The sequence below is a fragment of the Bombus pyrosoma genome, linkage group LG6 (genome assembly GCF_014825855.1).
Source record: "Bombus pyrosoma isolate SC7728 linkage group LG6, ASM1482585v1, whole genome shotgun sequence".
Taxonomy (NCBI): Eukaryota; Metazoa; Arthropoda; class Insecta; order Hymenoptera; family Apidae; genus Bombus; species Bombus pyrosoma.
In genome coordinates this window covers 3,368,497-3,379,682 of record NC_057775.1, presented here as the reverse complement: position 1 = coordinate 3,379,682, position 11,186 = coordinate 3,368,497, and the positions used below count along the sequence as shown (strand labels likewise).

The following is an 11,186-nucleotide window of genomic DNA, read 5'->3' as shown; positions in this document are numbered from 1 at the left end:
TTCGTTATAGTGTACATACTTTTATTACATGTATTTACATGTATAGTATTTTCAAATTTTTAAAATTCGTGTAATAAAAAGATTTTGACATTTAAATTTAATAGTTGGTCAGTATATAATAAAATATTATAACACTAAATTATATATTTTCAAATGACTTAATACCTCGATCATTTGAAATTGCTTCATTAATAGAAGAACAGCTGACAACAGTTTCATATAATGTATGCGTAACTCGTGAAAGTTACATAACGTGTATTTATTATACTGAGAATTATAGAACATAGAACGTTATATCCAAGATTATACGAAGCTCTACTGTTAATGAAGAGTAAGAGAAGTATCAACGAAGTACAAAATCCAATTAATCGTACTTTCGTAATAAAATTATTTACATATACATCAACTTTTTTTCATTAATCCTTCAGTTCGGAAAAGTTAAGATTATTATTGAGAAACTGTACAATGAGATCGTATTCATCGGAAAAATGTAATACGTTGAAATACTTCGATGAAAAGTTAAACGTGCCTAACATGAAAACTGACGATGTATTCTGCGTTTGTTCGTTGAACAGAAATAGCAAATGGATCTGTTGGATGGAAGGTAAATGCAACTAGTCGTCTCGCAGCTGTAGGTGTTGTACGACCTAACATTCCCGCATACATTCGAAATTTTAAAAGACCAGAATCACGAGCGTAAAACCTTTAAAAATAATGTAATAGCATTAATAGCATTAAATAATTGCGTTTAAGTATCAGTTATCATTAAAAAGAACAATTTAGGAAGTAATTTTAATAACCCTTGGCAATTTTTCATACGAAATTTATACATTTCATAGATTTAGCAAGTAATTCCCAGAAATATCAAAAGTCAAATGGAAACTATACCGTATAGGGTGTTCGCCACAAGCTTTGGGACGCTCCATCATAGATACCCATTTGTCATCGTAACAAAATAGGGATAGATCAAGGTACGGAGAACTAGAGTAGGATTGAGCGCATATAGGCAATTGAGCAAGTAATCTTTTCGTAGCTTCTGTAACACCACCGTATCTGGCACTTATTATTGTTTGTTTAAATCTCTGTTGTAACAATCTGTAATAAAATTATGGATTAATACTATTTTTTAAATATTTTTGGAAACTGTGTTGTATTTTTGCACACCACTGGCGCATTTCCTTATCGAGTAATTGCTCGAACTTGGTCACGCTGGATGCGACACCCAAAAGGACAGGCAATAAGAATGAAAACGATACGTTACTATCTGTAAAAAATGAAATTTATATAACTCCCCTTTTTTTTCTCTCACAATATAGAAAGTGTTAATGATCCAGCGACATTTTTCTAATTAATATAATATAATATATATGATATAAATCCATGAATAAGTCATAAATCGAATTATCTAAAGAATTATCGATAGTTAAATAGGAATAGATAAGAAGATGATAGTTATTTGAACATTTGAAAGTATAATAGCGTTTCCCAAAAAAAAAAAAAAAAAAAAAAAAAAAAAAAAAAAAAAAAAAAAAAAAAAAAAAAAGAAAAAGAAATATAACTAAATGAAGATCGAAGCGTCGAGTTATAGCGTGTCATCTATAATTTTTGGATTGCAACTGATTTTTTTATCCTGTACAAATTAAACAAAACTGTTTCTTCTGTTTTTGCATATTTGCGCGCATAGGTTTATATTTTTATAATTTTTTAGCATAGCGAATCCTCAAATTTTCCTCATTAAAAGTTCTGGTAGTTTTAATCCTAAGAGTGAATTTCGACTTTGGTCAGTTTAATTGAAATCAGAAAAATCTCGCCAAATTATTAACAATTCTTACATTGTAATGAAATAAAAATTATAGAAATTTCACTTTTCACGTAACAAAACGATGGCACAACCGTTTGTTGCTTTAACCATCATAGTGCTAGCGTTCTGGTGTTAACTCACATGAGTGACGCCAATTGCCGAGAGTTGTCACATTATGTGGAACACCTTGAATCGTACTTTGAAACATTGCTATATTTGATTGATAATTACGTCGAATGTTCCTAAATTATACGACTAAAGTATATGTGCATGCGAAAGGGAATGTTCAGTTCTTTGACGTTCGAACAACAAGAATTGAACACTGGCGTCCGAGATAGAATATTTTCATATTTCGAAAATGATGAAAAATCTATGTGTACACACACACACACACATTTAATCTCGTTTCACAATACCGGGATATCCTGTATATTACACTGTACTCTCGTGAATATTATACCTTGCATATATATTGTTAGATGGAGAACACATATACTGACAATCACCACTCATTCTAGCATTCCTGAAGAAATCACTGAAGTTTTCAAATTGTGTTAATAATTGTGTGGATGTGTTATCATATGCAGCTAATATTTTAGCAGTGACCATATCATAAACTACCAGAAGTGCAGGTTGTACATTAGGTTCGTTTGCTTGAAGCGTCGCCACTTCTTCACTTGCGAATCTTACAAGAACATGATTTGTATCTAATAACTGCATTTTCCACATTCGTAACGCGTTTAACTGAAACATTAATTTATTATGATAACGTATATTTAAGGCACCATTATGCTTAAGATTTTTATAATAAACATATTCAAATTTTATACAATACTTGGTCAAAATATTGATAAAAACGTCTCAACTCATATGGATCCTTTGTTGTATCGCTAATATATGCCGCCCTTTTGTACAAATAAACTAATAATTTATGTTTAAGACAGTTTATTGTGACATCTCTAAACGGACGACAGTTCACTCCTGGACATGCACTTCTGACCAAATATGCGTCATCCTCTAAACAAAACCTGTTTCCAACCAAAGTCAGTTATTGATAATGTAACGATAGTTAATAGAATAAATTTAAAACAGAAAATGTCTTTTTACAGAAGTGGTACCTTCCTATTGTTCTAACATTGATAAACATTCCGTCAAGAATTTGAAATATATGAATGGTTTGATGTTGTACAGACAGTACTGCCAATATATCTTTATAAAGATAGAGGCCTACGTAAATAAAAATGTTTGTTGATCGATCTGAATAAATGAAATGGACATGTTATTCGTGAGAAATACTTAATTAAGACTGCTTGCCTTGATTATGAGACAAATATATTTTATCTACTTTAAAATGTCTAGTATCACACAATTTCCCTCCGTGTAAATCGACAAGGTGTAAGCTATAATCTTCAAGAGGTGATCTAGGATTTGGTGTCAGCGCTTCATTGTTGGAATAAATCTTAAAGAATAAAATTTAATATTATCAATCCTTAATAATTTAAGAATTAATAGCCATATGATAACATCTTTACCTGATAAAAATGTGGTCTCAATTCATCTGGAATATGTGCAGCTGAACCAACAATTACGTACCGGCCATCGTCTGTAAATAAACTGCATTCTCTGTTCAATTGTTCATTACTTTGAACCACATTAACAGTCCATTTAGCCTATAAATATTGTAATAAATCTTGTTATTTATTTTAGTTAATGAAAATTGATCATTCATAAATGAAGCTATGATATTAAAAGATTAAAAGTAATACAATACACCTTAAAAAATCGACTAAAAATGTTCCTTCTAATTTGGAAACTACACTCGTCGTTCTTATGACCAATATATTCGCCTTCACAACTTGCTAATAAATCAGCAGCCGCAGATGCACCACGATATTCATAAACCTCTATAGAAGTTTGGTCTGCGCTAAATGCTATTAAATAACGACCATCAGGACTAAATTTCCTAAGGAAACATGGAGGTTTCTCCACATTCATAACAGTGAAATTTGGAAATACATTTTGATAAAATTGCCTAGCACAGTGTACGTGTGTTCCTGGATAAGAACAACCAAATGTTTCCCGACGTTTCAGGCGTAATACTATGTTCTGTGGACCTATTTTACGAGGTTTAATAGGGCAAGGTTCTGTCACGTATTCAATCTTTGCCTCCTTTTCAGCCATCCCTTGCGAATATTACGAACATGTATCAGATTATTCATTTCACTTGATGTACACGTACGTGTAAACTGAACAACATAAAAGTGCCTTCTATTTCTCTCTTTATAGAAATAGATCAAACCCTGTTCTCTTGGTTATGTTCCATATTTCATTTAAGTTTGTAAGGATGAAAGTTTTAAGGTTGACTTTTCCGTTAAGAACGCAAGATAATCTTACATTTGTGATATTATTAATGTTACTAACATATTTTACTCAAAATTTAAATAACTGATACGACTTTAAATCAACATGAGCTTTTCCCCATTCTTCTATGCGAAGCGATCCGCTATGTTAGTTTGAATATATTTTGCATCTAAATCTATTTCTTTTTGCACCTACTTTCTTACTGTACAACTTGTGTAACCATATCCTGATTTAATAAATTTTAAGATATCAAAACTTGTTCATTCCTTCTGTTTTTATTGTTATATTTATAATGATCACTTCGTTATTTTACAGCACTTTATAAGAATTACTTTATTATTACAAAGATACTAGACTCATCTATGCATAGCGCATCGTATATACATCGCATACACGCATGCGCGTATGCGAATCACATACTGATTGACCTATACATATATGAATTGGTATAACTTTATTAATAATAATATAGACAATAGATCTTCTAACATTTAGGATCGTTCGTATAAAAATAAGGAATGTGGATGAAAATTGTTCAGTATTTTAATAATAACCTAATAGAATTTTCAATTTTGAATACTCCTTACTAAAAATATCTATGCAACTCCTATATGTACATTTAATTGCATGCAGAATATTTCTCAAATAAGATAGTCCTGCTAATACTATTTGCTGATACTACTACTATCGCTATTACACTTGTTATTCTATATATATATATATATATATATATATATATATACATACACACATTCATATATTTATATAGTTTATGTTATCTGTTAAATATCTGTAACAGCTAGATTTTTTTTAAACAAAAACCATTTATTTATTTTCGAGTTTGTTTACAATCTTTTTCAATTAGATAATATTTAGTTATGTAAATTGAATACATTATCTTCTTTCCCAATTACAATTTTTCACCTTTCTCCACTTATCATATTTAAAAACAGACAACATAAAGAATTAATGTACTCTTTATATTTCATTATATATACTGTGAAAACAAATCAAATTTCATTGACCTATAAGAACAGCAACGCTATAATTTATTACACGTATATTACGTAATATGGCAAATTGAAGAAGTGTTTATATGTATATTGATATTGCAGATAATTATTACCTGAATTGTATACTATATTGAAATCTATAAAGTTTAACATGATACATATCCGTATCTAAATGCTATTCACATTCTCTACTTTGTTCATATATCTATGATACTTATTATACAGCTGATTATCGGCTGTGAATTACGAACGATCAAATTCGCATCTGTACCAAAACCATATCAATTCAATGATAAATAAACAATTCGTTTATTGCGCTAATAGTTAATGTAATATATTTATGCTCGATTTTATGATGAGAAGAGTAACATAAATTATATAGAACAGTATATTTGAGAAAAGAAGTACAACTTCAAACAAGTGCACGGATATCATGATCCATTCTACTTTTCCATTTCTAATAATCCATCCATTGTAATGTCTCTGTAATTTTGTTTCATAACCAATTCTTGCGTGGTGTATTTCATGTACCGGCATAAATTGTATAGGATATATTTGTTAATGATCGGAATAAAATAAAATATATCGATAACAATTTGTAGTACGATAATTGTGGTGCAAACACTTAGTTTCAAGAAAAGAATGTAAATAAGAATATTAGTGGCTAATTTTTTGACAATTCTTAAAACTCAAAGAAACACTCGTACATGTACGTTACAATTAAACAGCATAAAAAATCAAGATCATATGAGTGAAAAAGAAAGAAAGAAAGAAAGAAAGAAAGAAAGAAAGAAAAAAAAAGAAAAGAAAAAAAAAAAAGAGTATGCCAGAAAGAAAATTGATGCATAAATTTTCAATTAAACTGTACACAATTAAAACCACTAACGTTTCTTCCATTATTTTTATATATAACACACTTCCTACGCTTAGATTATGTTACAGTGTTTTCTTCATTCCTCATTTTGTAAACATTATTGTAATCACCTTAAATTTATTAAACATCCAAATTCAAACTTTTATAAAGAAACATACACATTTTTCTTAAATTTCTTACTTATTTTTGCAAACTGTGAAATTGTGTATATGCAGGCGCGCGCGTAAATAAATATATACATATATATAGCAACAATGATTATTTCAACTATAAATACGCACGTCTTTGTTTGACCCTTAATGTTCATATCTCGTTATAATTCATGCAAAGCAACACATGCAAGTTGTAATTTTATATTGCGTTATTTTTTCTTGATTCACATTACACTGTTGATTGAAGTATAAAGCTTGAAATTTATATTAGTGTCGAGATACAATATTGATATATATGAGCATCGCTCGAGTGAACAGTGCCAGGAAACAAATTTGAAAAAAGTGAAAAATAGACGCATATCGTGTGTGTATATTTGCGTGTCCTGCTGGGTAGAGAAAATATTAAGACAGGATAATCAATCTCAAATCTCACTCGATGAGTTACTACTGGAGTTATTACCACTCGAGGATGAAGGTGATGATGTTCTAGTATTATTTGATTCGTTGGTTGCCCTAGAATTAAACAGATTAAACGACTATGAGACTTTCATACTTTCTACATAATGTGGTATATTCAAATTCTTAAAATGTATAGCTTCCATGTATTACATATATTTAAGAATATCAATTGTTATGCTATGTTTATGTTATCGCTATGTCCAAGTAAAAGATTTAAGAGCTTTACATAGGTAAAATATCTGACATACCTGAAGAGAGCGACTAAGCTACGGCCTACGGTATCCTGATGCGCTTCTGCTGAATTTTGACTTCCCAAGTGCTGTCTACAAATAGGGCAAGTACCATGCTAAATGGGAAAAAAGGGAAAGAAAGGAAAATATCATCATGAAAAGACATTTCTACCATCTCAAAATAAGATTGAACTCTTCGAATTTCTTCTCAACTTACCAATTCTAACCATGGTACAATGCACGGTGTATGATATAGATGTAAACAAGGAAGTTGCTTGACTGGTTCAGAAAGTTTGAAGTCTTCCCAACAGACGGAACATTGAAGTTTACTATCTGTATGTATAATTTATAAAATATAATTTATTGTTAATGTATAGATTAACTTTTAAAATTACGAGTTACAGTTACAATATACGTATGTACACGTTTTACTCACCCACATGACATTGACTCACGGTTATAGTTGGTATTTCATCGATTTGTTTTCTCGGTAAGGGAGGTGGTCCAGTTCCATCAATTTGATTCAATAATTGCGTTACAATCGCGTCTAAGCCATCTTGACCCCAGACATAATCTCCAGGATTTCCCAAGAACAGTCTAATATTGAATCTACATTATTGTGCTTTATTTTAGTAATACCAAATATCAAACAAAGCAATAATGACTTTTATCCTGGGTGAACAAGCTTTCAAGTGCTTCTCTTTATGTTTATTCATACATATCTAATGTTTACTCTAATGGTATAATGCAAGGAAACAATGTAAGGCACAATGCAAGTTAAATAAAGGTGATTTTTCATCTACTATTTATAATATCGCTCTTCAATTTATGATTCATGATCCTGAATTCACGTAATAAATTTAACACATTTTATATTAATAAATTTAACGTATTTTGTATTAATGCACACGCGCGCGCGCGCGCGCGCACACACACAGGATATACTATATATATATATATATATATATATAAAAGATAGATTTATTCAATCAATGTTCGACAGAAAATAAAAGTCAGCATTACTGTGAAATAAATCATAAAAATATCTTCTTGCAAGAAGGATATAAGCCGTTATAATAATTTTTTCGAACTTTCATTGTCATTTTTTATATATTTCCATTAATACCGCTTATTAATATCTTTTCCACGTAACACATTCTCAAGTTACTTTTATTTTTATTCAGTTATTTCCATCCCTTCTAACAGTGAGTACTACATAGTATGTGATTATTTGTGTGGAATTGTTCAAATTTTAATCTATTATAAACATGTAAAATGAACGAACATACGCTCATATACGCGCAACATACGCATATACACGCATAAATCAGCTTCATCTATTTATACGCTATTTAAAAAATATTATGTATAAATATAAAGAAAAGTGAAAATTACATACACAATTATATATCCCATGTAATAATTAAAAAATAAGCTATTAACTAAAATTTGGCTTCAATTTCACTGAAATTCTTATTAAACGCTTATACTTATTTTCTTCTTTTTTTAATAAATACCATGATATCCTGTTTTATATGCCAAATAAAAATATTTTACATGCAGATGAACTAAAATTGGAAAATTGCTTTTGGATTCACTCAGGATAATATTCTATATAAATAACATGCAAATCTCTCTCTCTCTCTCTCTCTCTCTCTCTCTCTCTCTCTCTCTCTCTCTCTCAAGATAATTTTACATAAAGTATGTGGTTTCCTTTTTTGTATTATACAAGTTAAAAGATTTGATTTGCCTTGCAAATCTTCTGAGCTTGAGCAATTATTATATGCATACATGCTTGTATACATTAGGTAAATAAGAATAAATGTATAATAAAGATTAATATTATACATACACAGGTAGTTGTGCAGCTTGCGCTACTCCTTCTGAGAGATTAAGTATAAAATCTTGTATGAAATTCTCTACAGACACAGGCATTACTTCTTGTCGTCCACGACTGCTGTTCAACATAAAAATAACCAATCACATCCATACATACTGCAGAAATCGGTAATAAATTAATCACATTTATTAATTTTCATTTTTATATAAATAATTTTTGTCTAAAATAATCAAATATATCATTACCATAAAGATACATACATGGAGCTAATTATTTAGTTAGAAATTTTAACGTGTAAAACGCTGCGAGCTTTTAAAAAATTAGAAGTGATATACCTATTAGAACGGCGTGTATCTTGAGCATTACGCGACCAATGAGTTCGTCTTCTACCAGCAGGACCGTTATTTCTAACAGGTGTAGAACTGAACGGTGTTTCAAACTGATTGGAGAATTCCGTCTCATATTCCCCTCTTAAAGGAACATCCGCGTAACGTTCCCAAAGCTACATAATAAATATTTGATCAAAACAATAATGAAATACATCAAAATATAATGAAGTTACAAAACTAAAATATCAAGATTTAAAAACAATGGTCATTTCATTTATAATGCATCTATAACGTTATCTACTATTATGAACTGAGAAATGATATTTACATCATCCGCGTCGTTAGTAATATGCATTCCAGATCCGCTGTCACTGCTATCGCTTTCTAATTCCTCTATAAAACCGCTCGAACATCTTGGACATGTGTAATCCTAGAAAATAGATTAAACATTATATCAAGTCATAATCGACAACAACCATTCGTGTGGTTACAACACGATTCCAATCTGTTTTGTAAAGTAATTTGAATAAATATAATACACAGGAAATAACTTAAATCTTTCTACGCTTCTTCTCGTGTATCTGTCAAAAGAGACACCTATAGACTTGATACTTAAAGATCAATAGATAAAGTATTGATAACTTTTGTGTTTATTTGTTTAGAATAGATATTAGTTACAATTAATGTAATTTATTGTACAATGTTTAATAATAAAGCAATATATTACCTAAAGAAATCAATGATCGATATTAAGTATACGTATCAAGAAAATTATGTAGAAAATAAGTATAAGAGAGATGAAGTGTTATATATAGAAGCATTTTAAATTAAATATTCTTCGATCTAATTGACTTTTACATTAAAATAACATTATCTCTTTATAATACTCAAGCGTTAACTGACTTTAATATAGATACATAATGGTGAAAGTAAAAATGTAAAAGATAATGAGAGAATAGTAATTTGTGCGATTAATTGTACTTGAAAAGACATTAGTTTAGTGCGATTTTCTATATTGAACAAAAAAAGAAGGTAGAAGGAAAAGAGCTTTTACGCGTGATACCAAAGGACAACTCGGAACAAAAAGTTTGAGGTTTTACACATAGTGTCATGTTTAACAGTATAGTTATTAATGTGAAAAGAAGGATAAATATACTTACGGGTAATAAACGTTCAATTTCGATACTGCATTTGTGACAAAAAAATCGGGACATTGCCCCGTCTACAACGGCTTCCGCCATCTTTTACGTGTCCTCTTTGCTCCTCTTGCCTATTTCTGACTATCGTGATGAATCGTAACCCGTCACAATTCTTGATGTACGTTGATTACGTTTTAAGCGAATGCCGAAACAGAACTGGAAAACTACTGATTTTAAATGATACCTCTACATATCACGAGATGGCGTTTAATTAAATTAGTCGATTTGCGCATCAATCTATCATTATTTCGTTCGATTACAATTCTTTAGTTTTAGTTTACCTTAGTTTTAATATATTTTGTTGTTCCCTAACTTTTATTCAAATTGTAATCCTTTTTCTCAATTATCAGTTATAAGTATAATACCATTGTGTCTTTTATTTCCATTTGTAAAATATCCGTGAAGACATTTTTTGAATAAAAAGACTAGAAGACTGTCCTCAAAAATAAATATGTATATACTACGTACATGATATCTTCGTTCGTATACAACAAGATGAAATCCTTTTACTCTTTATGGTAAAAGATCTACCAAACGTGCATAATTATTTACTTCAATCAATCGTTAAATACGTATATACTTAGTGCATACATTTCAAATGGCTCGTGCGTTTCAAATATTACACATATGTATCTCGACAGAGGAATATAAGGTTAGGTATGCTGTGCACGTACACACGGTTGTTTCATGTGTATGTATGTATACTTGATCATTTATTTAGCTACTAATTTTTCATTCAGGGATCACACGATGAAAAACATTATTAATTAAAAATATATTGCAATAACAAATAGTTTTTGGAAAAATATGATTGACATGTACGACTCTTGATATCGTATTTAGCTATTAAATTATTATATGCAATTAAATATACATTTGTGTGTTCGTGTGCGCGCGTGTGTGTGCGCCTTTTTGTGGTATAGTGTAC

General features: G+C 29.9%; 2 protein-coding genes across 8 annotated transcripts; both read right to left on the bottom strand.

Moving 5' to 3' along the window:
• Positions 1 to 4,887, bottom strand: LOC122568660 (DET1 homolog). 2 transcript variants are annotated; one of them, XM_043728640.1, is made up of 8 exons: positions 3,575 to 4,876; positions 3,334 to 3,471; positions 3,116 to 3,260; positions 2,920 to 3,028; positions 2,637 to 2,829; positions 2,262 to 2,545; positions 889 to 1,095; positions 1 to 703 (listed from the first exon to the last, which is right to left on the bottom strand). In XM_043728640.1, exons 1-8 carry the CDS (start codon positions 3,980 to 3,982, stop codon positions 520 to 522), a joined length of 1,668 nt encoding a protein of 555 aa, XP_043584575.1. In that variant the 5' UTR covers positions 3,983 to 4,876; the 3' UTR covers positions 1 to 519. The 2 variants fall into 2 exon arrangements, with proteins under 2 accessions (XP_043584575.1, XP_043584576.1); XM_043728641.1 differs by lacking the exon at positions 1 to 703 and having other exon boundaries at positions 961 to 1,264; positions 3,575 to 4,887.
• A 1,042-nt stretch (positions 4,888 to 5,929) lies between these two features.
• Positions 5,930 to 11,011, bottom strand: LOC122568662 (E3 ubiquitin-protein ligase RNF126). Of its 6 annotated transcripts, none has more exons than XM_043728646.1 (9): positions 10,540 to 11,011; positions 10,220 to 10,414; positions 9,388 to 9,489; positions 9,066 to 9,232; positions 8,743 to 8,847; positions 7,327 to 7,499; positions 7,108 to 7,223; positions 6,909 to 7,006; positions 5,930 to 6,714 (listed from the first exon to the last, which is right to left on the bottom strand). In XM_043728646.1, the coding sequence occupies exons 2-9, from the start codon at positions 10,298 to 10,300 to the stop codon at positions 6,624 to 6,626; spliced, it is 933 nt and encodes a 310-aa protein (XP_043584581.1). In that variant the 5' UTR covers positions 10,301 to 10,414; positions 10,540 to 11,011; the 3' UTR covers positions 5,930 to 6,623. The 6 variants fall into 6 exon arrangements, with proteins under 6 accessions (XP_043584581.1, XP_043584583.1, XP_043584582.1 ...); XM_043728648.1 differs by having other exon boundaries at positions 10,220 to 10,422; positions 10,727 to 11,011; XM_043728647.1 differs by having other exon boundaries at positions 10,727 to 11,011.
• Between the last annotated feature and the right edge of the window lie 175 nt (positions 11,012 to 11,186).

What these genes read in the sequence shown, in the direction of transcription:
- LOC122568660 (XM_043728640.1), bottom strand. Translation starts at nt 3,982, where the DNA reads ATGGCTGAAAAGGAGGCAAAGATTGAATACGTGACAGAACCTTGCCCT. An exon ending in ATATTTGTCTCATAATCAAG is followed by an intron (nt 3,029 to 3,115) that starts GCAAGCAGTCTT and finishes TTATTTACGTAG; the next exon opens with GCCTCTATCTTTATAAAGAT. An exon ending in TTTATCAATATTTTGACCAA is followed by an intron (nt 2,546 to 2,636) that starts GTATTGTATAAA and finishes TTAATGTTTCAG; the next exon opens with TTAAACGCGTTACGAATGTG.
- LOC122568662 (XM_043728646.1), bottom strand. Translation starts at nt 10,300, where the DNA reads ATGGCGGAAGCCGTTGTAGACGGGGCAATGTCCCGATTTTTTTGTCAC. An exon ending in CAAGCTGCACAACTACCTGT is followed by an intron (nt 7,500 to 8,742) that starts GTATGTATAATA and finishes ACAATAATGTAG; the next exon opens with ATTCAATATTAGACTGTTCT. An exon ending in AGCTTAGTCGCTCTCTTCAG is followed by an intron (nt 6,715 to 6,908) that starts GTATGTCAGATA and finishes GTTTAATTCTAG; the next exon opens with GGCAACCAACGAATCAAATA.